General features: G+C 41.1%; 1 protein-coding gene across 1 annotated transcript in view; it reads right to left on the reverse strand.

Moving 5' to 3' along the window:
• Positions 1–27,123, reverse strand: part of RORA (RAR related orphan receptor A) — a 705,545-nt gene that overhangs the window by 154,341 nt on the left and 524,081 nt on the right. Inside the window, exon 2 of the mRNA XM_044918011.1 lies at positions 21,215–21,244. Coding sequence (XP_044773946.1) covers positions 21,215–21,244 — 30 coding nt within the window. The remainder of the gene's footprint in view (positions 1–21,214; positions 21,245–27,123) is intronic.

Consider the following 27,123-nt stretch of genomic DNA (forward strand, 5'->3'; position numbering starts at 1 on the left):
CCCCATCTGCCTTGCTTCATTAGATGATGGTATAAGGAGTTTGAGGCACACAAAAATAAACAGACACCGATCTTGCCTTCAAGATGTTTACAGTCTAGGGGAGATAATACATAAAAAATTATGACGCAAAGTCAACAGAGATAAGCTCAACTTAAGAGTTATAGATTAGAAAGGAATCTTTAAATCACTGACCCTTGAGATTCTTTTGTTTTCATTTTTTATAATAGCAATCAAACTTATTAAATAGTGAAATTATTCATTTTTTCAAGATTCATTGAAACCAAGTGTTTGCACTATAATTTAGTTAAAGGATTTCACAACGTACCCTATTTCAGTATCTGATTTGAAAAAAATAAACAACCAAGCCAGACCACACAATGCATGCTGAATGAGATCTTCTGAGCAGGTATCTCCCCATCTGCCCAGGCAAGCCAAACCAAATGAGGCACTGGGTCGAAAAGGAAGGAAGAGTAAAGGATAAATCCACTGACCACCACCCCAGGAGGCCAAGAGACTCTCTCCATCCCCCCCCCCCCCCATTAGTCGTGACTGGCTCTAAAATAAAAATAACATACTCAAGCTGTGATAGAGGAAAGGTCTTGGTTTGGAACCCAACTACAAAGTATAAGCAAAGAGAGATTATTACCCACTAGAGACTCTCTTTTTGGTATAATTAGAAGAATAGAAAGACCACTGAATAGTGGGATTTGTGAGAAATATGGGTCATGTGTCGGCAGCGCTACTTGCCTGCAAAATTGGCTATGTGGGTTGGCACATAACACCGTGAATATTAGAAACCACAAATCTCCAGGGTTTCCTGAACAAAGTAAAAGGCCTTGTCTCCAGATTGATATCTGGGAGGTCAGCTCATGTAAGAAGTCTCTGGGTGATCTCTAAAGCTACGCATGCATTTCCTACTTTTCTCTCTCTTCCTCCTCCTTCCCTGCATCCCCTATTATCTCCCCATGTTCCCCTTCTTCTCTTATTTTGGATATGGACATCTCAGTGCGTCTAACTGTGGCTTATGATGCTTCTGCCAACCTGCCAGAGAAAACCAGCCTTCTCCATGTCAATGACCAATTAGGAATCCATGAGCAGCTCTGGACAATGGGACAAGGCATATTTCTATTAACAAAACCAAGGGAAGCTGATTCTTTGGCCCCTGGAAGACTACAGGAGTTATTCCCCTGTTACATTACACTGCAGCTGAAGGTCCAGAAAAGGAACAAACCTCCCTGTATTGACAACAAAGCCAGTTCTTGAGAAGCTAAGCCAGAGTGGGGACCTCTTCAAAACTTACCCGTGGGAACCTGAAATGGAAATCAAGTACTTCCCTGTTTCATCTGGCTAATCGTAGACTCCTCTATAGGATTATTATCTTGAGTTCTAAATATGTTAAGTAAATGTCTTCTAGGAAGTATAATTTGCAAAAAAAAAAGTGAAATCTGAAATGAGTTTTCAAATCCTCAGGATTAAGTATACCTTGGACACAGACAAATAGCCAGGTGTTCACACCACACTTCCATTTACCTCTGACTGGAATGCTCTCTCAGCTATTCCTTCACCTTCCTTCATGCTCTGAAATATTACTTGGCTAGATCTTCATCCAACATGATTTTCAGGAGCCCCCTGTGGGGTGCAGATCTTATACCATCTCTTTCCTTAGCACTTGTATCCAAAGCACTTAGATTGTGCACTTGTGTACTTTTCCATTTCTGTGTCCCTGTCTCCTTCAAGAAAATGGGGTGGTGGTGGCAGTAGAGAGTCAATATTTTCTTTCTTTTTAAAATTTTATTTTATTTTGTTTTTCTTTTTAGAGAGAGAGAGAGCGCACATGCACATGGGGGGGGGGAGGGGCAGACAGAAAAGGAGAGAGAGAATCTTGAGTAGGCTCCATGCCCAGCACGGAGCCCGACATGGGGCTCAATCTCAGGACCCTGAGATCATGACCTGAGCTGAAACCAAGAGTCAAACACTCAACCGACTGAGCCACCCAGGTGCCCCAATATTTTCTTTCTATATCCCCACTGCCTTCTACATATTAGGAGTTCGATAAGGTCAGGATGATTCTTGAATGAATACATGAAATCTGTATTTCTTGAGCATCCAACAGACAAGAGAATCCAGAGTTCTGAGTAATGGATAAGAGAAAGAGAGGACCAACCCCTGTGGCTGGTCTCCTCACAGACCATATCAATGGGGCAAAGTCCTTCTGTCTCTATTTCTGTTTCCCCGTCTATTTGTATTATTATGCTTTAAAGAATCAGAGGGCTGCTCTTTGTAAAACTCTTGAAAGGACTAGGTAACAATTATTTTATAAATGTCAATCGAATCCTCTACTTTATCCCAACGAGCTATTATGAAGTACAATGCAAAGGAGACAAAATTTAGCAGGTAAGTCTGAGCTTAAAGGATTCGGCCACAAATACAAAACAGAAGTCATTTTTCCATTTGAAGAAAAACGTCCCTATTTCATTTGTGATGTTTGGAATTTCAGCTTCAATTATGAAAGGTTTGGAAAGGCATTACTGAAGTGGCTGATAGTCCTCGTGGAATTACTTGGCCAAGGGCATCCTCCCGTCAGCCTAGACTGTCATCTGAGTCTACTGACTGTCGCTGACGGAAAGTCTATGAAAGCTAGAGGAGGAAGAAGAACACACCGTAAACGGGCTGCAGAGCATTAACAAGAACAGAATTAAAAACCATCACTTCTGGGACTTATCACACAACTTGGAAATGGCGTTCAATAAAGGAAAAGATAATTTGGGGCCACACTACTGGAATGAACATCTTGCACGCAGTCCCTAGTCTGGATTTAGAAAACTGCTTTGATCCCCAGAGAGTAGCTTGTTAATGAGTATTTTAAAGGACGAGATTGACGTGGTATGACAGAGTCGAAGGGTTCCAGTCTTGCTTCTACTTCTGTAAAAGCAAGTGGAACTGCCTCTGAACAAGATGCTTTCTACCTCCTTGAGAAAATGTCCCCATCTCACATAGGGGAGGTGCGAACCACCCGATTCACTCTCTGGTCCACTCTCAAATCTGGGTCTTCATGACCAGAACATTAGAAGGACTTAAAAACAAGAGGAGCTAACACGAATATCCTTTTCCAACCTGAAGCAAAGGTGAGGGAACTTTATTCCAAAAGGTAATTTTTATTAACATGTATGCTAACAATTAATGCATAATTTTTCTAGAGATGCAGGGATTTATGCCATTTAAGAGAACACTATCAACTTTCTGAACTTGCAATGCTCATTGGTGTCACCTTTTTCTCATCAAATACTAATTACCCAAGGTGGTCAAACCTCCTTTGTAAATATAATCATCTCAGAAATCACAGACAAGAAGGTGAAAAAAAGTTAATCTATTAAAAAAATTTCACGTTTACACAAAACTTGAATAGTGTAATACAGCTCCATGGACTCCCTCTCTCCCTCCTGGTAAAATAAATGTTTTGCTACTTTGTTTCACCTATTCCCAGCCCCACCTCAATATAGTTTTTTTCCTGGAGCATTTTAAAGTAAATCTCAGATATCGTGTCATTTCACTCCTAACTACTTCAGTCTTCATCTCTGATAGAGATTTTTAAAAAAACAACTACCATGTCATTACTACACCTGACAATATTAAGGAAATAATTCTTTAATAGCATCTAAAATACCATATCCAAATTCCATTCATCATCTAAAAAAAAAATTCTTTTTCAACTTTTGGCTTGAATCTGCATCTAAATAAGGGTAGAGGTGAAACTGATTTCACTCAATTCCAAATCTTTTGTCTTTCAAATGTTTATTTTAGATTCCACCATTACTTAGACACAATGTATCTGAAACACAGATAATGTGAAGCCCAGCTTCAAAGCTACTAAATATTTCATTATTTGAAGTGTCTGATTCTATGAATCAGATTCAAATGTAGTTAAAGACTCAGAACTGGAAATATATCAACTAATTCTCATAATTTTCTCAAATGCATCAACAATTTAGGCCACTTTACCTGCCTGCCTTAAAGATGTTCTGTTAAACTTTGTAAGATTCCCAGGAAGAATACATCTGAGAAAGCCTAGCAGCCTTCATTTTGCCCATATAAAAGCTGAATTTCCTGGACTATAGAGCAGTCCCAAAGCAGATGTAGCATTTTCAGCTGTAGTTTTACCCAAACTTCAAAAAAAGAGACATCTGACTGAATAGGGTGACAATGAGGCCCGCTTTGTAAATAGGGCAAAGAGCCCTAAGCTGTCATAAACTGGCTCTGGGGAGGAGGAAAGTGAACAGTTTCTACATTCAGCCTTCATGCAGCCTCTCTGCTAACACACAGGCACTGCTGTGACTCATAACTAGAAATACTGTTTTATAACACCAATCTGTGTTTTGTAACACACACGGAAACAAACAAACAAACAAACAAACCAACAAAAAAAGAATGTTTAGAAACCAAAACCAAGCCCTGCATCTGGGCATTGGCATCAAGATCTCAAGATGTCAGAGTGGCTATTTAATCCAGATAAAGTAGGAAAGGCCTTATCCCTCTCTTTGGCAAGAAAGTGGAGGCTTCCTGCCTGTTGCACATGCCCATATAGGAGGAGCAACGATGAATTTAATTTTCTTAAAACAGAAGCATTTTTAGACTTGTGTTTTCCTGGACAGCTGCCTGGTGGCTGTAATACATAATAAGGGCGTGTAATTGACAGTAATGTGAATCACTCACTGAAATTCTGGCAAAAAAAAAAAAAAAGCAAAACCCTATGCGCGCACACACACACACACACACTCACATATACACACATAGCCATTTACATATATATGGAGTTATTATTTTTTCAAGGAAAAAATTAAGCACATTCATCCTGTCCATTGAAAATAGCAATTACATTACATTTCAGTTCATTAGCTACCTTTATATTAAAAAAATCACTGTAATTTATACTAACTATCAGCATGTCTTGCAAAGAAGTGGAGTGGTTACACAATGCATGTAATCGGATGGGTTGGGTCAGACATCTGAGAAATGGCAAATTTAGTTGGGTTACTTGGTAGAGGATACGGGGGTTTCCTCTCCCAAGAGTGAGTTACAGGAGATGGTCCTCCTAGTAATTTTGCCACTTGAAAAGCTGCTGTCAGGACCTTGTAATTATTATGGTAATACCCAGGCCAGACTGATCAGGCTGCCACTGACATCCACGGGCACCAGCAGAATCCCTTTCACAGGGTTCAGACACAGGGATCTCCAAAAGAATGGCTAGGAATATTCCCAGGTAGGAGCTGCTGGAACCATGGAAGCTTTCAGACCAGGTAAAGAGTTTCTCCAATCTATTGATTCTCTTTGAATAAGGGAAAGAATAATCTGAATTAACTTCACTATCCACCTGAAAGGGCCCCTCTTTCCCAAAGCAGAGGCACAGAAACTAAACCTAGGAATGCAATACAGATTGAATTCCATTTAGATAAACCCTGACTCCACCTGAACTCTACAGGTTCAGATATTTGTCTGAACCTTCAGGATCTCTGAAACTGGAAAGCCCTTGTTCACATCTGCAAGGTGTCTCGAGCTTCCGATTCTGGAAGGAATAGGGGTATTCTGAATAACATTTACAGGAAGGAAAACTTGGGACTTTAGAATGTTGGAGTTGGTGGTGGGAGATGTATTTCGAACCAAAGAGGAAAGAGTACAAACAGTTCTGTCTCTCCTGATATAATACTCCACGAAAACAGTTTGGATTGATTTTTTCATATTGGGAACTCTCATTCTTAGAAGTCAAATTGAAGTCAAATTTCACTAAATCAGAGTTTAGGTCAAAATTTTGAGAAATGAAACTAAAATTCATTCTGTACCTTATCACTAATTACTCCTGAGAAACTTTTTCTTTTAAGGCAACAGTTGGGGGATGGGCTTATTGGCTCATGACGATTCTCATCTTTGGCAGCCACCACTAATCTCCAGCTTAATCCTGAGTTCACTTGCAAGTAGTTGCTAACAGGCAAAATGAGGGTGGAGCTCCATAAACCACTAAAAATACATCAGACGGGGCACCTGGGTAGCTCAGTTGGTTAAGCGGCCGCCTTCGGCTCGGGTCATGATCCCAGGGTCCTGGGATCAAGCCCCACATCGGGCTCCTTGCACAGAGGGGAGCCTGCTTCTCCCTCTCCCTCTGCCTGCCTCTCTGCCTACTTGTGCTCTCTATCTCTGTCAAATAAATAAATAAAATCTTTAAAAAAAAATAAAAAAAAATACATCAGACACTGTATCTCAAATGTAAGACAGAAGTCAACTGTCAAAATCTGAAAAGTAACATATAATATGTATAACTAGTTCTTTGCAGGCATCCTCTTTGTTACTATATGAATACATTTTACATGAGCTGAAAGAGTTGGAAATGTGTTATTTTTATAATTGAGAAAAATGTGTTAACTCTCTGGAATGTCCATGCATGGAAAAATAAAACATTACGTGGAGTTGTACAAGCATATGATTTATAATGCACACATCCAGGATCAGAAATTCTAACGAAGAGCCTTATTCAACAGGAAAAAACAACAACAACAACAAAAAAACACAATTTTTTTTCTTTAGCATTTGCAATTCTGGTATACTATAATGCTGAGGCCAAGCATTTATTTTATTAGTTTACATCCTAGCTAAGCAATAAAATGTGTGTCATTTCAAATACAGCAAACATGTTTTCCACAAAAGTTAAATTTAATGTCTATTTTGGCCCCCCTATAGTGATACTGTGGTGTGCCACCCAGATCCCTTCCTCCCTCCAGGATCGAGGCCCTTATTCTCCTTGGGCCCCGGAGTGTTGACTGCCAATGGCTCACACCAGAGACTTGCCTTCAGCGAAGGGGAAATTGCCTTGCCCAACTGTTAAGCCCCTCCCTGTGGGCGGCTGGCATCCCGTGGCTGGTTGATGTAGGGTAAAATATCCAGTCCCCTTGCCTCAATTTAGGACATCTCTCAAGGGTTACCCCTGCTTCTCATCTCCCTGCGGCATCTGCTGAACTCAGGCTGCAGCTGCATGACAGGTCAGTTTCTCCTGCCCAATCCAGCTTCCTTCACCCCTTACAGTGTTGTTCCTAAGAGCACTCCCCAGTCAACTTCCTATATGCACATCTCAGAGTCTATTCTCTGGGGAACCCAATCGAAGCTACCCATTTATTTAAAGGTGGGGGTGACAAGTTGGGAATCATGATGAATTTTAGATGAGAATATGGTAGAACTTTATTTGGTGTGATGTAGACCCAGCCTGGCCTTTATGCCAAGAGGGTTGGTTCCAGAAGTTTTCTAGGTTGACATGACCAGGTGAGCTCACTTAATGGTGATCATACAACGTAAGGAACTTTGTGATGACGTTTTACTATTGTATGACTATAGACAAGTCATGGACAGTGTGTAGATCCTTTGACCATATGCAGAATGTTAGAAGTTGGCTTTTCTGTGTTTCGGGGGCATATTAACTCAACCCTCTAGAATTTTTCCTTGTAAGTAAAACTCTGACCATTAAAGAGTACCTTAAGCACAAGGAGAATCTCTGAGAATGGGACCCACGTTGGTCATTTTGTTCATTAGAAATTTAACTTAAGTGAAACATACCAGTAGCATCTCAGGTAAAGCAACTTAGGGCAATAAACGCATATTCTTCTCAATGATACGGTCCCCCAGTGACTCCCATAATGAAAATGAGAACATTTTCCCATCTCTCAAATCACCCCAGTTATAGGCAGGATTAGGTAACTTCCACAAATCAGGCCATGGAAAGTTCTTTGATTTAGAGGTATCAGTCAGAACTCTTTTGTGTGAGTGTGTGTGGTGGGGGTAGGGGGGTGGGGAGTGTGAGGGCATGGATCTATGTGTGACAGTGTGACAGTTTTCCCTTGTCCAACCTGGAGAACCACAGGTTGAATGCCTTCTAGGACAGTTTCGACTTTGATTGCACTTGGCTGTGCGAAACTGCAGCACAAAAAGGAAGACCACTCCTCTCACTGCGTTATTAAAGACTCCCATCTGAGAAAGGAGAGGGATGAAAGAGGCCACAAGAGATGGTGTTTCCATCAGAAATCAAAGATCTTCTTCCTTCCTCCTGGTCTCCTTTAGCTTGCTGATAGAAGCCTCACGACAGAATGAGTGTGAAGCTGAGAAAGCCAGACTTCACATTTCCTATGAAGGGATGGACTTTCCATTAGAGGCAAGAAAACATTTAGTCTCCTCTTATAATAATTCCAAAGTGCTTTTTGACCTTGGAAGGAAAAAAAAAAATCAGTGTTAAGATAGAATTGGTTAGGTCATTGCCTAAGGAGGCATAAAGGGCCACCAGGAAATAAATTAAAATTAAAATAAAAATAGATTCTTTTATTGGGTCACCTCTCATCCTCTCATTTATAAGCAAGGTTTCCACTCAAGGAATTGATACTGCAGGGGATAATTTGGCTCCTCTTGTTTTGACTCAAGAAATAGTTACAAACAAAAGAAGGCAAGAAACCGCTCATAAAGCTTAAAAGGCAGAGGACTCCAAGGAAAAGCAGACAGAAACCATGGTTGTGAGCAGCTACTTCTGAAGCGGGCCAGAGTTTTGAAATCACCAGTCCCTGCTAAGTTAAGGAAACATACTTACATTCCAGACCAGACAAACATAGCAATGTCACATGCTCTCACTTTGAACAAATAAATGCCATTTATTTCCCCAGAATTTACCTTAAGACTCAGTAAGTAATCTAGGATTACCAAAACATCTACTTCCCAAATTGTTTAACATATTACGATCACTTTTCCCTCTCCAGACCAGACAAATACAGGATATTTTCCTTGACAGAATATACTCTCCATTTGTGGAGAGATTGGCCAATTTTTTTCTCTCATAGTTAGTTTTCTCCTGTGCCTTTATTTATTTATTTTTTTTAAGATTTATTTATTTATTTTAGAGAGAGAGAAAGAGAGCATGAGTATGTGGGGGTAGGGGCAGAGGGAGAAGGAGAATCTCAAACGGACTCCCCACTGAGCACAGAGCCCAATGCAGGGCTGGATCCGAGCACCCATGAGATTATGACCTGAGCCCAAAATCACGAGTTGGACGCTTAACCAACTGAGCCACTGGTGCCCCCTCCTTTGCCTTTAAATAGATGCCAGTGGTAACTGAAAATGTCTCTTTCTTTTTCACTCTGTAGATTTGATTATCTAGTTTATAAAATCTTGTATTGATAAGGCAGACAAATGGTGTTTAAGAGGTCACTCAGAAAAATAACACGTTCTTCATCTTAGAATAAAAGCAAGTATTCTTAAGCCTTCTGGATGAGATGCTGTCTTAAATCTCCAAAAAGAAACTTTAAAGCAATCAGTCCTAAAATTGAGACTCCAGATACATAGGGTAAGTTGCCAGACATTAAGAAGCCCTTTGAGATGTAGTATTGGTTTCCAAAATAATACAGAACAAATCTCACAAGATAATTTCAAATATTAAATACCTGTTCTTCCTTTTAGCTGTTAACAATGAAAAGATTATTGTTTTTCCCTAGACTCAAATTTGCAAGAAGAATGTGAGGTCATAAAATTGTGCATGTACACACACACACACACACACACACACTCTTATTTAAAATCTACCGATATTAATTGAACACATAGTAGATACCAATCATTCTGCTAAGCCTAAGGGATAGAAAGATAATTAAAGCATATCTAGGACAGGGGCACCTGGGTGGCTCAGTTGGTTGGGCGACTGCCTTCGGCTCAGGTCGTGATCCTGGAGTCCCGGGATCGAGTCCCGCATCGGGCTCCCTGCTCAGCAGGGAGTCTGCTTCTCCCTCTGACTCTTCCCCCTCTCATGTGCTCTCTCTCTCTCATTCTCTCTCTCAAATAAATAAATAAAATCTTTAAAAAAAAAATAAAGCATATCTAGGACAAAGCTACATAAACAACAACTATTCTACAATATACTTTCTGTACTGTCACCTTAACCATGTGCTGTGGGGGCAGAGAAGCTGCAGTAACAGTTTAACAAGGGGAGGTGGCTGGAGAAGGCTTTGCATGGCAGATGCTATTTGTGTTGGCCTTTGGTGGAGCAGTAAGAATTCTACAGGTGCAAAAGTCGGTGAAGGGCATTCCAGGACAAACAAGATACAACCGAAGCAAAGGCACTGAGGTATGCCCATGTATAACCTTGTAGAAACTGCCAGCATAGAAGTCAGGGAATGAGCAGTAGAAAGATTAAGACCAGATTGTAAAGGCACTCGAGTGCCATACTAAGAAATGTAGACTCCTCAGGTACTGGAATGCACTAGAAGGTTACTAGGGAGGTGGAATAAGAAGATCCTGCTGGCAGTGGGATTCCAGAGCAGGTCATAGTCTTTCTGTTTCTTTTCTTTTTATTTGAGAAAGGAGGGAGCAGGAATCGCTGCATAGAAAGGTAGTGTTTTCTACTACACCTGGTCTTAGAGAACAGCGTTTAGCCAAGGCATGTTCTTAGCACAACTTAGCACACCATAATTCTTAGCACAGCTAGACCACACTGATCTCGCCACTAAAAGATTCACAGTGGTCCCTCGTACTATTGGTGTACTATATTCACACTGCAGAGCAAAAGGAGTGCCAAGCTGCATCTGGAATACTCTGCTCTGTGGATTTACTGTCTGACAAGCTCTAAAGTTAGAAAAATATTTCAAGCTGAATCTGTCACTAACAACTTTATATGTTTTGCTGTTTCCTGAGTCACCTGGCCATTGGGACACCAAGTCCGAAGTAGATGTTTCCAATGGTAAGCCCTATTGACATCTGCTTTATCATTCTTTATATTAAATACACCAGCACAGGGGTGCCTGGGTGGCTCAGAAGGTTAAGTGTCTGCCTTCGGCTCAGATCATGATCCCGGGGGTCCCGGGATCGAGTCCTGCATCGGGCTCCCTGCTCAGAGGGGAGTCTGCTTCTCCCTCTCCCCACCCCCTGCTCGTGCTCTCTCTCGCTCTCTCTCTCGCTCTCAAATAAATAAATAAAATCTTTAAAAATAAATAAGTCAATAAATATACCAGCATATTGAAGCCTCTTCAAGCCCAAAAGTCAAGCTGATGATATGGACAACAAAAAAATTGATTTTTCTCCTACTTGCCCACATTTGTTAGACGTCTGAATCTATACAGTGCCTGGATAGCAAGGAATGCAATACTAATTTTTTTATTATTTGATTGCTCTTCATGATAGTCCCTCATGGCAGGAAACCCGTTAGTTTGCAGATTGGAGAAATCCAGGACCAAAGAGAGAAAATAATTGGAAGTCACTGTTTTGATGGAGTCAGGGGCAGAGTTAGCAATCGCATTCCCTAGCCGCCGCTCTTGCGGGGAAGCCCGACAGCCTTGTTCCCACCACAGACTTAAATGTCCTCCATCCATGCAGATCAGTTCGATTCCTGAGCCCGGATTGACAAGCTTAACTACCAATAATGCCTTGCACCGGGTTTTAAGCGACATAATCAACCGGAGAGGGACTTGTGTCAGTTAGACTTTGTCTCCTTAAAAAATCAAGAGTAACAGTGGTAAGAGAGAAGTTTTTAACAAGGAGGAAAACCCTAGACAGTTGTCTCTAAGATTCTTCACCACAGCTTCAAGGACAACCAGGAAAAGAGCTGCTATTTGAGGCAACTTCATTATAAAATCATTTTTAATAAGCAATCTTAACAAAGAGAGGGAATACTCTTGTGGAGAAACCCTCCAGGGACCCAGAGGCTGCCCAGTTAAGTTATTAGGAAGTTTCACACAAGGGACCAAACAGCTATTTCATTGGCCTCGGGGGACAGAGTTTAGTTTTCGCCCGTTCTCCAGAGGCACTGGTGTTATCTTGTCTACTAACAGCAGAGACTGGTAACAATCAATTATCCCGACGCCCCGACTTGGTGAGGGAAAGTGGATTTTCAGTTTTGTCGACACAAAAAGACACCATGTAAGAGAGACAGCTAAGTTAGCGCAATATAGTTCATTATATACCGAGGACTTTTGTGAACAGGCAGCCAATGACAAGGCCTCATCTGGATCTTTGCGTTCTTTACCTGAAACGATAGGGACTCATTCTTGGAAAATTAAGAAATCCTAACAAGGAGAAAAAGGAAGTATAATTATCCCCTTACTGTACTGTCCAGCTACGTGAGGGAAAAGATTCTTCGTGCTGATGAACAAAATAATAGTCAACACAGTGTACTTTGCCTACCTAAGGGGTGAGCAAGATTTGGAATTTGGGGTTCACATTTTTACACAGCTGCGTGCAGCCGAGTTAAAAAGGGTTGGAAAGACTTCAGCTCCTGGTGTATTACAGTAGCTTCCAGCCAATTCACAGCAGGAATGAAAGAAAGCCAGGAGGACCATTAGCCACGCAATTCAAAGTGCATATGTATTTTTCAAGCTTATTTCTTTCTTCTGATTTCGACGAAACGGCAAGAACTGGTCTTACAATTAGACCTTAAACCTGGGAAGATGGAGAAAAAGTAAAACACTCTTTCTCTTTAATAATCAGAACAGCCTTCCCTTTTTGGACTAGATCTTTCCTGCTCCATAAGCACTTTTGCTACATAGTTGATCAGAGGAAAGGCCAGAGAAGAACCTCTATCTAAGGATAAGAATTCTTTCTGATTTCGGAAAAGGGACTGAAGTACAGGGACATCTGCTTTATGTAACACTCACTAAATGACCGTGGCAATAAAAGCATTATTTAAAGGTCAGTGTATTTTTCACACACATTCTGTGGCTCCCCACTGGTTCTGAGATAAAGCCGAAACCTTATCTCCGCTCTTCTTGTCCTTCCTTTTCCTTGTTAATACTCTATTCTAGTTAGACAGGTCTACACAATAATCCCCCAAACACTCCTTGGTCTACCTGATCACACCTAATCCTTGCTACCCTTCTAGACCAAGCTTAGCTCACCACCAGCATCCCCAGCTCCGACTTGCATCATAACCCTGCGTTTTCCTGCAATTCTGTCATTACAGAAATTTCCTCGAGGGGGTTTGTCCTTTCTCCTCAGATGCAGAATAATCTATTGGAGAATGAGGGTTAGGAGTTAAACTTTCTATACCACCCTGTGCCTAACGCAGTGCCAGGCACAGAGTAGGGATTAGAAATCTCAAGTGAACAAGATCTGTCTGACTCCCATCCCCATGCTCTTCCTCCAGCGAGTGGCTGTGGTCTGCTTTCCAGCTTTGCTTCCTCGGATCTCAGTATTACAGGGATCTGGATTACCTACCATACAATCCCCTCCCTCTCTCCTACAAAACACTTAAAATAAAAGATTTACAGAGTAGGTCTCTTTCACTGAATCTGAAGCTTAATCCTGCATATCTTAGCATTTTCTACTCCTCAATATGCCTTCTAATCATTATGCTTGGCTGTTAACTACTTAAGACATTAGGAGCTATAGTGAATGCCTAGGAGATCAACAAGTCAAACAAAGGAAAAAATTATCACTCTTGCATAGGATAAATGTTTACTCAAAGGTGGAGGTGGAGTGAGTGGAGAACATTCCACTGTGGGGAATCCAGGAAAAAGGGTAATCAAATAGCTTGGAAATAAAAACCTCAGTTACCATAACATGCAGATATGGACATCAATTATAATCAAAGGGGACCATGTGACTACAAATATACTAACTTCCTGGCAGTGTAGCTGACAGAGTTACTATAAAAAATTTGTGTAATTTATAAAAAAAGTTAATGTAAAACAATAACTTTCTTCATATTTCAAACACATTGGCATCTCCGTTTTTCCTACATTTTTATGCCTTTGGACACAGATCCCAATAAAGAGAGAAGCTGATATAACTGTAAATCTAAGGCTAAATTCAGGCATGCATAAGCATACTCAAAACCTAGATGTTTAATTCTCTTATGTATGCTTTTGATACATATTTCAACTCCCTAGGCATTCTTTTTACTTTCATGGTTTTGTTTGTTTTTGGTTGGGGTTCAGAGAAACCACAGTATCCTGAATCATACTACCTCTTAGTGGCAATGAAAGTTATACACCAATTATCAAGATGGTCTCACAAAAGAATAATGCACAAATTTGTTACAAATGTCATCAAAGTCCATTAAAGACTTTGTGGCAGTGAAAACGGATTCATGCTATAAGAAATATACATTACTACTAGTGTAGGGGACAGAACTATCTGGAAAGCAAAAGGAACCATTTTGAACTATTTTATTATGGAATCAGTTGAGTTGTATGAACAATGATATTAAATGGATGCTGGTTCTTTGATAAGTTAGGTTAGATGGTTAAAAAAGAGAAGTAATGATCATTTTAAAGTAAGAAGGCGGCATGGTTTTATGCAGACGACTTAATTTAAGTGAATTTTTTCATATAGTTTTTTTTTTTTTTTAAGATTGTATTTATTTTTTGACAGAGAGAGACACAGCGAAAGAGGGAACACAAGCAGGGGGAGTGGGAGAGGAAGAAGCAGGCCTCCTGCAAAGCAGGGAGCCCGATGCAGGGCTCAATCCCAGGACCCTGGGATCATGACCTGAGCTGAAGGCAGAGGCTTAACGACTGAGCCACGCAGGCATCCCCACATCCGCCTTTTCTATAGTCAGTTGGTTCACCAAGCTTAGAAGCCTTTATAGGTAAAATAGTCCTAAGTTTAAAGAACCTGAATCAGTTGCAGGAATGACGGTTACACTTGACTTTCTCCCTATAGTTTAGAGTAGAAGGACCACTCTAAGGAATGACATTTGGTACTGTAGCAGCATTTAGGCTCTATGGAGTGGCTGTCAATCCTGGCTCCATCCCATCCTAGCTAGCTATAGGCTCCTGGGCCTCAGTTTCCACCTGGAGAGTGGAGACAGCAGCGAGATCTACCTGACAAGATTGCGGTAAAGATGAAATAAACGAACACTTACGAAGTGCTCAGAAAAGCATTTAGCACTTTGTAGGCGCTCCACAACATTGCGTCATGTTGAGATTGGAGAGAATGGTGCGGTGCTTCTGTGTGTGCAAGGAGTCGATCTACTCTGAGTCCCGGCTCTGCCCAACACCAGCTGGATGAATTTGCCAGTGTTTTCACTTCTTTAAGTTGCTGATCTCTCAGATAAATAGTCTCATCCAAAATGAGGATGCAGGTAGTACAAGGCTCACGGAGCTGATGAGAAGATGACATGAGATAATGCATGTAAAGCACTAAACAGAGCACCTGGATTATTAGAATTAACCGCTCAGGGGTGGCAGGTCCTATCTCCTGGTACTTCTCCTCCTATCCTAGATTCCTGCCATCACTGAACCAAAAGTAATGCGAGACTCTGTGACAGACACCTAGCCTTCTTTAAAGATCGACCCAACCATGTGTAAGAGTTTTACTAAATATATCATCTATCAAGTACATGCCAGCACCCGATAGGCTAGGCACTTGTGTTTTCTCCCTCCTAGTGATCAATACACCCTTTTGAACTTGTGTTACAAAATGGGAAAACAAATACTTTTCCAAATTCAATTCATGGATCTGATGTCCTACTAACAGAGCAAACTTGAATCAACTGGATGTTCTGATGGAAACGCTTAACTACATATTCTGGGCTTTTTTTTTTTTTTTTTTTTTAATGGAATGAACTGTGGGTTTTCAGGCTATGCAAATCTTCTACCTTGGAAGAACTGAGTGGCAGGGCCAAGTGCAGTCCATTTCTATCTTAATATGATGAGACAGAAATCTTGTTAAGCTCAGGCAGGGTTGGCTGTAGTCACACAGGCTGAGTCTAAACAAGGCAAACATTTTCAGGCAGTATGAGGGATTTTTTACTTCCTTGGGCTGGTTGATCTTGAAGGGACTAAACAGGTGTGACTCTGGGTGAGAATGGGAGATGAGCAGCAGGGAGAACGTTCAGCACCCAGGGTTAAATCTTTCCCTTTCCTTTCATCCTGCTGTATGCCTGGATCACAGTACCAGAATCCTGGATCGTCTAATTTTTTTCTCCTCTCCCACCCTGCCAGCTTAGCCTGCTTTCCAGTTGTGAGCTGAATCTTCTGGAAATGGTACACGAGGCATTCGTGTTTTCAGTGACTATATCACCCCACTCACCCGGCCCCCACCCGGGGCCCCACCTTCAGCCTAGTCTGTAAGGTCCTTGAGAGCAAAGAACCTGTTGGCACATAGTAGGTCCTCAGTAAACAGTTGTCCATCGGTTAGCCCTCTAAGAGGCCAGCATCTATCTTTGGTCATGTACCATCAGCAGCAAGCTTTATGTCTGGGATGGCCAGTAGCCTCAGGAAGCCTGAGTAAGAAATAAATCCTCTGGCTACTTTGTGAGCACTGGGTTATCCCCTTTTCTGTTTCTCAATGGGTAGATGGAATCTGGATGAAAGCCTACTAAGAGAAGTTCAGTGTAGCTTCTTCTCAGGCCCGACCTAATGATACACCCTGCCAGCAGCAATTGAAATTATCCTTGCGGTGAGTCACACCATGAATCACATGGGTTGTCACGGCAACCTATTAACTATATAACCAAAGCACCTTCCATTAGCTTTGCCAAGAATGGTTCCTGAGTTTTCCAGGACTGTGAAAATAGTGTGGGTGAGCCCCAAGTTTGGTGTTAAGAGTCTACAATCAAAAGGAATGGCCTCAAGGACAAGAAAAGAAAGCGAGAAAATAGGGTTATGTTAGTTCTTGGACCTCCTGAGTAAATGGCAACAATCGTGACAAATTGTTGGGTTGGTTTTGTGATATCAACAAATGCCTAAGGAGAGGAGGTTGAGGCCTCAAAACTAATTTTCTCTAAGTCAAATTCAAAACCAAGTCTCTAGGGGTGAAAAGTGAATACATTAACCTATTCCACTTTAAATGACTGCAATAAACACTTTTTCTTTTTACAGATACAAAGGATTATTTCTCAAGGAAATATTCTGATTTGTACTATTTTTACTATTGAGAACTAAACTCTCTTCACAAATAATATAGTGCTTTAATTTTATATGTTAGGTATTAGCCTACTGCAAACAAATATTTGAAAATGTACTAAATTGCCTTTAATGGCTATTCATGTTAAAATTAAAATATTTCAGAAGACTCAGAAGCATATTTTACTTTGTTATTTACTGGGGAAAGCTGACATTAAATCGGATTAAACCGATTCATTTTCCTGGTGCTTTACTGAGTTCCCTGCAATTTTCAGGCATGTGTAAGTGCCTGTTCTGAGTGTAGAAGAAAGCAAGCAGAACAAGCTTACACAGGAAGAATAAAGAATAGAAACATGGATGAGAACAGGAGGACATGACAAGGATCTGTTGCCTCCGGAAACTATCCAGGAGCCTACCTGGTATCTTTTGGGTCTACACTGTGGTGGTTGGCTGATATATACCCTAAGGTTATGACTCCATGATGCTAAACTTCCCAGTAGCTGGAAAGAGCTAAGAGGATCTGTTGCATTTGTTACTTTTTCACCTCCAAATCTGTCACATTCTAACATTTTAGTGTATGCGGAACTATCCAAGTAGAATGAGATTAAAAAGTCAGGGGCAAATGACCAGTTGTCCTTGGCAAATAATAAAAACCAAATCAGCCGTTGATGCCATGAAAAAGATACTTATCCAACATGGTACCATTTCAGCAGGAAAGACACCAGAAAAAACTTGTGAAACACCAATCTTTAAAGTGTCCAACCAAATACAGAGGTTGTATAATCACCACAAAGATTAAACTGAAATTCTACACCACCCAGTGTAAAATTTATCTGATAGGTCCCTATCCCACAAGTAAAAACCTCCTTTTCTGTTCACATACCAAAACCAACAGCAACGTTTCCTATCACCAATTGAAGAACATCACAAATGAAAGCATTCTCTGACCAATTTGGTCACGATGACTTTGTACTAGAAGCCTCAAAGCTTTGCCTTCCCCCACCAGCCAAGTAAAGTTAATGACAAACACCACCAGTGCCCTTCTCAGGAACTCAGGAGAATCTAACTTCTCCAAAGACCACGCTTGTGAATTCCTCTGAAGCTACGAATCAGATTTCCTTTCCTGGGAATTTCTGGCTCAGCTCACCCAAAGCATTTTTATTTATTTATTATTTATTATTTATTTTTAAGAAGCAATACCTATGCTTTCTAGATAACAAGGTGGCCTAAAATATTATCAGGTGTCACATCTCTTCAGGTTCATTTTGTGGTTCTTGCACGTCTGACTGGTGTACCTGTGAGCTGACACTCTGGTCTAATAATATATTCTGCAACTGTACATGTTAATTTGTAAGTTGAACCATCGCTCTGTGAGGCCAGTTAGGAAACCCAGATTGAAATTGCTAATGCAGGGTGACTTTAGCTGTCGATGATTATGTAGTCAAGCCTTGACCAAGGTTTCCAGAACTCTGGCTAAAAATGGAAGTCTTGAGACAGTACAAAAATGAATTCACACACTTCACTGATAGTGAACCTTTTTGAAGAACAGATGTTAAGATGCTTTAAGAGGAGCTGGAATTTATTATTTTTTTATTTTTTTTAAAGATTTATTTATTTATTTATTTGAGAGAGCGAGAATGAGAGAGAGTACATGAGAGGGGGGAGGGTTAGAGGGAGAAGCAGGCTCCTCGCCATCAGGGAGCCCGATGCGGGACTCGATCCAGGGACTCCAGGACCATGACCTGAGCCGAAGGCAGTCGCCTAACCAACTGAGCCACCCAGGCGCCCTGGAGGAGCTGGAATTTAAGCTCTTAAGAAAACTTACAGGCAAGGTAGGACAGCTTGGTTTTCAAGAAAAATCTGACAGATGCTAAAGAAGAAGTCATTTGGGTGACTGTTATGGGAGAAAGAACTGATTGATTTTCTTCCTCCTCACAAGTTGTAGGCCCTGTAGAGATGTTAAGATCAGAAATATGATGGGTTGTCTGCTAAGTTGGGTGACAAAAACAATCTCCACATTTAAGTGGCATAGAAGACTTTCACTAACAACTTGGACAATTCAATTTCTCCGTGGCATGTGCAAAGTTTTGTGTCAACTCTCCGTTCGGTTCCTATTCTTCCCAACTTGTCATTGGTCTGTTTTATCATGGGCCCTCTCCCCTAAATCATGAAAGTAAACATCAACAAAAAAAACCCAGGTGATTTCTGATCTCTTTTTGTCAGTTTAATATTTGAATTACATAAAGCGAGCTTTATTTGAAGTCTGTCTACATTTACTTGATGCTTAATGTCTAAGAATTTTCCTGCTGATTTCCATAGTTAGAGAGGCAATCAAAATCTACCCACTCTGGCTATATCTTGATTTCGTTTTAAAGCAGGTATATCTGATGGGGTTAAGTTAAGCCTTCGCTGTAAGGCCAACCTGGTTATATTGCCTCTTACTGGAATACCAGCTTTTCTTCACTAGCTGCCACTCCCGTGCTGCCATCCAAATCCTTCCATGAATTTAAATCTGACCACAAGTTATTATTTCTGCAATAGGCCAATGAAATTATTCTCAGGGATGACAATTTCTTGAAGGTCCTCATGGATGGATGGTCTATATATTTACTAACATCTCTGGTCTCTGTCTTATTAGTTGAGGGGCACTCTTTGTATCCAATGGAGTTGAACTAGTGGTTTTATCCACTCATCCAAGAGCCAAGTCATAATGCAAATAGTCAGTGGCTTTCTGTGTATTGCCAGGTGGCCAGGAGTCCATACCCCAAACCACCATAAACAGTAGGCACAATCATCCGCTCCTGTTTGGGAGAGGCCCAGGACTGAGCTAGCAGAAAGACTGAATTACTTACCACCTCTAGAGTGGGTCCCTCCAGGCCAGGGACGAGCTCATGGGCAAGGCTGTGCAAGGAAGCGCTCTGTACCATGCCTGCCCTGCGGATATACAGAGGACTTCAGTCTCCTGCACTGTCAATCTCTCAGTCATCATGAGCTCAATTATGCACCGACAACAGCAAGAACAACAACAACAACGACGACAAAACAACCCCCAAAAAGCTAAGGGCCACAGACTACCGTGATGGAGGGACAGCCAACGGGAACTGTGCATTCGGAGGTGGAGGTGCTGTCCTGATCATGTGTCCGTTACGGGCCTGACCTTTACTTCTTTCCTCAAACAAACATTCCATTGAAGCCCATGGGAGAGCCAGGTGGAGAAACTGCAGGACTGGGCCCTAAAAGTCAGGCCACCATTGAATTTGGCGGGGTGGGGTTTTTTGTTTGTTTGTTTGTTTGTTTTTGCTTTTTTGTTTGCTACAAATACAGATAGACAGACAGACAAGCCCAAGAGCAGATTTCAAGAATCAACTGAGGCACAAGATAAACTACTTTGATGTTACACAGATTTTTTCCCCCAAATGTTTCACATGAAACCAAACATTTTAAAAGCATAATTAGGAAAAATTTGGGGACACATCTTTGTCGGCCCTAAATTGTGCCATAAATATCTCCACTGCTTGCCTTAGAAGGATGCCCAAACACATCTCATGGGTAGCACATATCTGTGGTCTAAAATAGTTATCGAATTCTAATGACACTATTAATTCAAAGTCTAAATATGCTGGTCAAGTACAGTGAAAGTTGACTGCCTGCATCAATGACGGATTAGTTTCATCCTGAGGTTCAAAGCACAGTCAAACATTATTGCTCAGATTGCAAAATCACAACACTTTACGTTGACGTGAGTTTGTAAACTTATGGTGTAGTTCGAATGAAGGCAACTGATGAAAGCAGTTGAACCTGAGAAGTGGGAATGAATACAGAGTGTAAATCCAGCGCACATTTCCACATCAAACTACCGATGCCATTTACCAGGGCCCTCGTGGGCCACACTCATGGTCGAGCGACAGCACCTAGATTCCCAGTCAGTATCTCTGCGCACAGACACAAGTACAAAACGGCCTAAATCGTGAACTAGTGGTGAGGAAAAGGAGACCAAAGTTTAAAAGAAATCAAGGTGATGTTTCCTAGAAACATACCAGCTCTTCTAAGAAGGATCCAGAATAGGGTGATCAGTAAGTAATTAATTGATCCTCCTGACTAGGTTTTATGACTTTTTTCTAAAGACTAATGACTTGAATCACTAGAATTCATCAGACTACGTCTAGACTCTCTTTAACACACACTCAGTACAAACAGGTGGAGATGTACCACTTCCGACCACTACAGGTAGAGAAGTATGACCTCTGTTGACCATGGATCACAGCTGAAACATTAGTTTATACTTGAAGGGTCACAGCAGCCAGACATATGCGAATTCCAACTCTTCAGAAAACTTTGGATAAAAAATAAAATGCATTACTTACATGTATGTGTCTTCTTCGTTACTGAGATACCTAGAAGAGAAGAAATAATGACAAAGGTAAGAAAGTGTCCTGTGTGTGCTTCTCGGAATGCATGTCATTCACGGTGTACTCAGGAGTGCATTTGCTCAGACGGCGATGCAGTGGCCAGGTTAGTCTCAGTCGTACCTGGCAGGGCCACTGGACCTACCCCAGAACAACAGAACCGGGAGCGACAGTGACGGTAAACACCGCCTATGGGTTTAAGAGGTTATGGGGTGAAAAGCAGCAGCACGGACAGTAATTAAACAGGGTGAGAGAAGCCTCTCCATTTTCATTTTAAATAGGGGAGATGATCATGTTTATAGGCAGAGCGGGGAAGATTTAAAACACAAGAGAGTGATGCCAACCTACTCAGACAAGAGTGAGTTGAGCAACAGAGCAATTAATTTGCTATGGCCATTGATTCTGGGTTAACTTTTTATGGAAAATGACTGCCTGCTCACATAAGGCATAACTTTTTATGGCGAAGGAAAGAACATCCACAAAATGTACCTATCTGTCCATACTCATTAAAGTCAGAAGGGGTATGGCTGTTACTTCTCTGCGAATGGTACCAAAATGAACACACGCTGCACAAAAACACGAGGGATTCATGAGTCAGCACCCTTGCTGCTTCCAAGATGATTTACGGAGAGCAGGTGACAGATGAATGGGACTAAGCAAGATTCGGCACATAAGACCACAGAAGGATAACACGAACACACACTCCAGTGTTAACAGTGTTATCTCTGTTTCAGAAGGACTCCATTTTGAACTCTTTATGCTCTGTTCTTCTTAGGGGATATTCTTGAGACTAAATAGGCTCAAAGTAATACAACTCTTGAAAACATTTAGCCTGTGACTAAGAACTGTGGTAAACCTTGAAATTTTTTTCTTTCAAGTTATTAAGAGAACTATTTAACCCTCCTCTGGAAAGTAGTTGTTGAAAAGTTGTTGAAAAATTTGGCACCCACGTCAGACCCATTACTTAGCTATGGAACAAATCGTACAGGGAAGAAATCCGTTATGAAAATCCACGGTAGACATAAAAAAAAAAAAAAAGAAAAAGTTAATTCCAAAGTTGTGTGCCAAGACCAAAATCACACACTTGCTCCCCCCCACAACTTTCCAAAGGGCTTATTTAGGGAAGCTGAAATTACATAGCCCAACTCAAATTCTTTCCCCCCCCCCCTTTTTATTGAGGAAAACTAAACTATTGTTTTTCATCATGTTTGAGTTGGCTTCTCAAAGTGAAGTTAGAACCTTTTGCAAAGAGCCTTGAAGGCTCTCTCACACGGGAACTACAAAAAATGTTCTAGAATTTTTTTGAAATAAGCTTTATCATGGGAAGGGAGCTTCCCCCAACAGCAACTGTGAGTAAAGTTTAAAATCTGAATACAATTTGCAACTCCAGCTCATGACACCAGCACCAATAAATTGATACATTAGTGCTCTTTCAGCATTATGAGGGCTATATGTGTACTTTCCTTAGGAAATAATGCTTTCTGTAAAATCACTTTGAAGAGAAAGTGCTTATGCTGTCACTCCTGATTATTCAGAACCTCCACACAATTGGATTTAACACAGCCCAAAACAGACCTATCTATATTCGCTGAGTGTGGAACTATTTTCTCCTGACATCCAAAGCCCTGATGAAAATACCACTGCTTTGACTTTTCTACTTAAATTTATTATACAGCGTGAGGCAGTGTTCTCATCAAATATTTTCATGATGATTACACTGATAATAGATTCTGAAAATCTTTCCAGGAAAGCTGCCTGATCTTTGAGATCACAGTAGCACAGAGCTAAAACCACTCACGTCTGTCTCCAGGAGCAAGCATGACCCCAGCCAGCATCAGTGCCAACCTAGTCCCCCAGTTTCGGTTAGCGGCCACTTAGTGATCGATACAAACAACTGGGGGATATACCCACATAAAAGTGGCCAGATTTAGCAGATAAAATGCGGGATGCCAGTTAAATTTGAAGTTCAGCTACTACTCTGCTGTGTATCCGAAATTCAAATTTAACTGAGCATCCTGTATTTTATCTGGCAACCCTAACCCATACAAATAAAATGTAAACTATATCTATTGTATACAGTGAAGAATATAAAATAAATTAATAGCACATTTTTATGGAGAAAGGCTTAAAAAACACAACCCTCTCCTGAAAGCAATATTTTTTTTTATAAAAAATGCATTATTTCTAATTATGGAGACAGGACTATGCATAATATTTAATTACTGTTTTTACTTCATAGCCATTATGAAGACAAAATTCTATTACCCCAAAAAAGCAAACAAACAAAAACAACATGAACACACAAAAGACAAATTTAATGGAATGATCAGAAAGTTTATTTGGAATCCCCTTCTTCCTCCTCTCCTGAAAAGTAACATTTGTGATCAAACTAAGGTCTTGAATTTGTGTCACTCCTTTTTCTATAGAAGCTCTGGTACTTCATAGTAACTGACTCCATAGTAGTGTTAAAAAAAAAAAAAAAAGCAAAAAACAAAAAACAAAGCAACAACAAAAAAAGTGGCACCTGGGTGGCTGAGTTGGTTAAGCGTCCGACTCATGATTTCAGCTCAGGTCATAATCTCAGGATTGTGAGATTGAATCCGACGTCAGGCTCCGCGCTGGGCATGCAGCCTGCTTCAGATTCTTTATCTCCCTCTCTCTCTGTCCCTTCCTACCCAGCCCCCTGCTCTCTCTCTCTAAAAAAAAATAAAAAAACAAAGAAAGAAAGAAAGAAAAAGAAGAAAGAAAGAAAGAAAGAAAGAGAAAGAAAGAAAGAAAGAAAGAAAAGAAAGAAAGAAAGATCTTCATTTCACAGATGGGTCAACTGAAGCTCAGGAAAGTTTAATTAGCACAGTAAAAAGCTTTCTGTGGAAAGTTAATATCCTTTTGGAAGCACATCCATGGCTCATATTTAAAAACCCTGGTATAGATAGTGCCTCTGAAAAGAGTAAAGATTCAAAAAAAGATTTACTCCCAGGACCACATCACTCAGCAGTCAGTAAATAATTTAAACCTGTCCCCTGTCTTATCCCAACCAGGGAGCCTCCCCAGGGCTTGGGTGAATGCGGTCCTCAGACAGAGAAGCCTGTGTGCCCTAGTTTGCAACCAGCAGCCATTTCTTCACCCTTCACTGGGGGTGGGGTGGGTCTTCCCTTCTTTCCTCTCAGTCCCTCAGAGGTTGTAAGCTTCCTGTCTTTCCCGCCAGAAAGCGCCTCCTTCACGAGACCACAGCAGTCATGCACTGCCCATTGTTATCCTTAGCACATCCAAAGCTAGCGTTACCAGCACCGCCAGGAGCAGAAGCTCTGAATAATGACTTGTTGGAGAACCAGTTTTCTAAAGAGAAATTATCATGAGTATTTAGTAGGGGCAAACAGCTCTAATTCTACCCAGGAGTAGAAAAGAATATACTTTTTAAAGGCAGCTCAAGATAGCTGAATTTGGAGTCAGGCTGACTTGGGCTTTCATTCGTGGCCCATACGCTTTCCTGACTCTTGGCTGAGAGGCCTTGGGCAAGTGACTTAACTACTCTGGGCCTGGAATTTATAATTGTATATAATCACAATAATACTCAAAAGTCTGCTGTGAAAATTAAAATGAAATCAGGATGTGTAAAGAGCTTTCCAAACTGGGAAGTGTGAAACGTTAAAAGGGCAGGCAACATGCACAGTCTTATTTTAACAAAGGCTGAATTAGAATGTTCTACCGAAAGCTACGTCATAGCTACTCCTGATGTCCCTGGGCTTCATGCTGACGTAGGGCCTAGGACTCTGGTTTTCAGACCAAGTGCTCTGACTTGCAAATTCCTAGTTGTTGGAGCATGAGACAGACAACCAAGTTCCTAAAAGTAAGTGTGTGCTGTTCTAGACCCTGAACTCCACTGGAGTCTTTACTCTCTGAAATCCAGGGAAGACACTTGCTCATTGGCAAGTGGGCTAGCTAGGCTGCTGTTGAGCACGGGCAAGGGACTTTGATCACCACCACCAAAGGGTGTCAAACTGAGTCCAGCTGTTGTGAAGGTTTTGATTCACTTCCAAGTGACTGGGAAGAACACCAAGATCCTTTCACTGAGATTTGCAAACAGGCCACCAAGCAGAGTAATGCTCTCTGCAGAGACTGTGACGGCAGGGAGCTGTGGGAGAGTGATGGGGAGGCGCCGGGGCTCAGTGACCTGAGCCAACAGTGAACTCACTGGTTGATTTGGGCAAGTCACTTAACTTCTCTGGGCCTTAGTTTTCTCATCTGTAGAATGAGATGGTTGAACTGCATGATTTCTTAATTGCCCTTCTAGTTTATTGATCAAGGGCTCCTTGACCTGCTTTCTAGCTATCAGACCAAACCTCCTCTTTTTAAGCAACAGGCTGCCAGATCTATTTCTCACTGTACAAAATCTAATGTAGCTCACAATCAAAGGTAACCCCCTGAAACTTTTTTCTTTTTGCCTTTAAAAACCAAAGAAGAAAGAAGGCAATACCCACAAAAGGTTATATAAGTAAAAGCTACACTTCTTTTGGGTGATATTTTAAAATTATCTGGGCTAGAGAAAAATGGTACCTTTTGATAAAGTTGCAAGACTCCTTATATTTCACCCAGATCATATATATAGAGGGGGGGGGGGAGAAAAAGAGGAGAAAAGAGAAGAGAAACATTTCCAAGTGACGCTTTAAGAGTAATTTCTAATTTAATACCAGAACATCAGTTTTAAATTGTCAATTAATACCCTTAAAATTAAGAGGAAAAATCTCCACAAATCCTCTACTCAAAGGAGGGCTTCTAATCTAGCAAGAGTACCTCTTACTCTATTTAGCCGACCATGCTTCAAAGTAAAGCATAGGAAATGTCATGAAAATACCACAAATTTATCACTGTCACGGTTATCAGTCGTTTCAGAGTTATAGCTATCACAGAGCAGAGCACTTTAGGATTGTAATCTGATATTTCCAATCAGTGCCAAATCTTGGACCAATTAACCTCCTTGATGGACTTCTTACTGTCTCTTGGTTTCTAGGCAATTGTCTGGGGACCAAGTTTAGTTTAACTTTTTTTTTTTTTTTTGGTAAGAAATGGCAACTTTAGGGGCGCCTGGGTGGCTCAGTCAGTTAAGCGTCTGCCTTCAGCTCAGGTCATGATCCCAGGGTCCTGGGATCGAGCCCTGCACCGGGCTCCCTGCTCTGCGGGAAGCCTGCTTCTCCCTCTCCCACTCTCCCTGCTTGTGTTCCCTCTCTAGCTGTCTCTCTGTGTGTCAAATAAGTAAATAAAATCTTAAAAAAAAAAAAAAAATAAATGGCAACTTTCCTCCTCCGCAGACGTCCCAATCACTAAGCTAGCATTTCCGGAGGCCCTGCATTCTAGACAAGACCCTAACTACAGAGGTGTGCCTTTACCACTTTGCCATTATTCAGTCTGTGTGCCTTCTCTTATTCTCTTTCATACAACAGAACAGTTGTTGAGATCCAGATATTTTCCACGAGGATAAGCTCTGTGTTAGAATACAAAAAAAAAACAAAAAGAAAAACAAACACAACAAAGGATACCTAAAATGAGATGCAGTGAAGTTTTCTTTTCTTCTTCCTTTTGTTTTTAAATACGTTAACGTTTCTTGGGGCTCCTGGGTGGCTCAGTCGGTTAAGCGTCTGCCTTCGGCTCAGGTCATGATCCCAGAGTCCTGGGATCGAGTCCCGAATCGGGCTCCTTGCTCAGCGGGGGCTCTGCTTCCCCCTCTCCCTCTCCCTCTCCTCCCTGTTCGTGCTTTCTCTCTCTCAAATAAATAATTAAATCTAAAAAAAAAAAACCCAGAACAACACGTCAATGTTTCCGTATTTCAAGTGACTTTGTGTGGCACGGAGGAGGAGATGTGCTAAATGATA

The sequence above is a fragment of the Neomonachus schauinslandi genome, chromosome 9 (genome assembly GCF_002201575.2).
Source record: "Neomonachus schauinslandi chromosome 9, ASM220157v2, whole genome shotgun sequence".
NCBI lineage: Eukaryota > Metazoa > Chordata > Mammalia > Carnivora > Phocidae > Neomonachus > Neomonachus schauinslandi.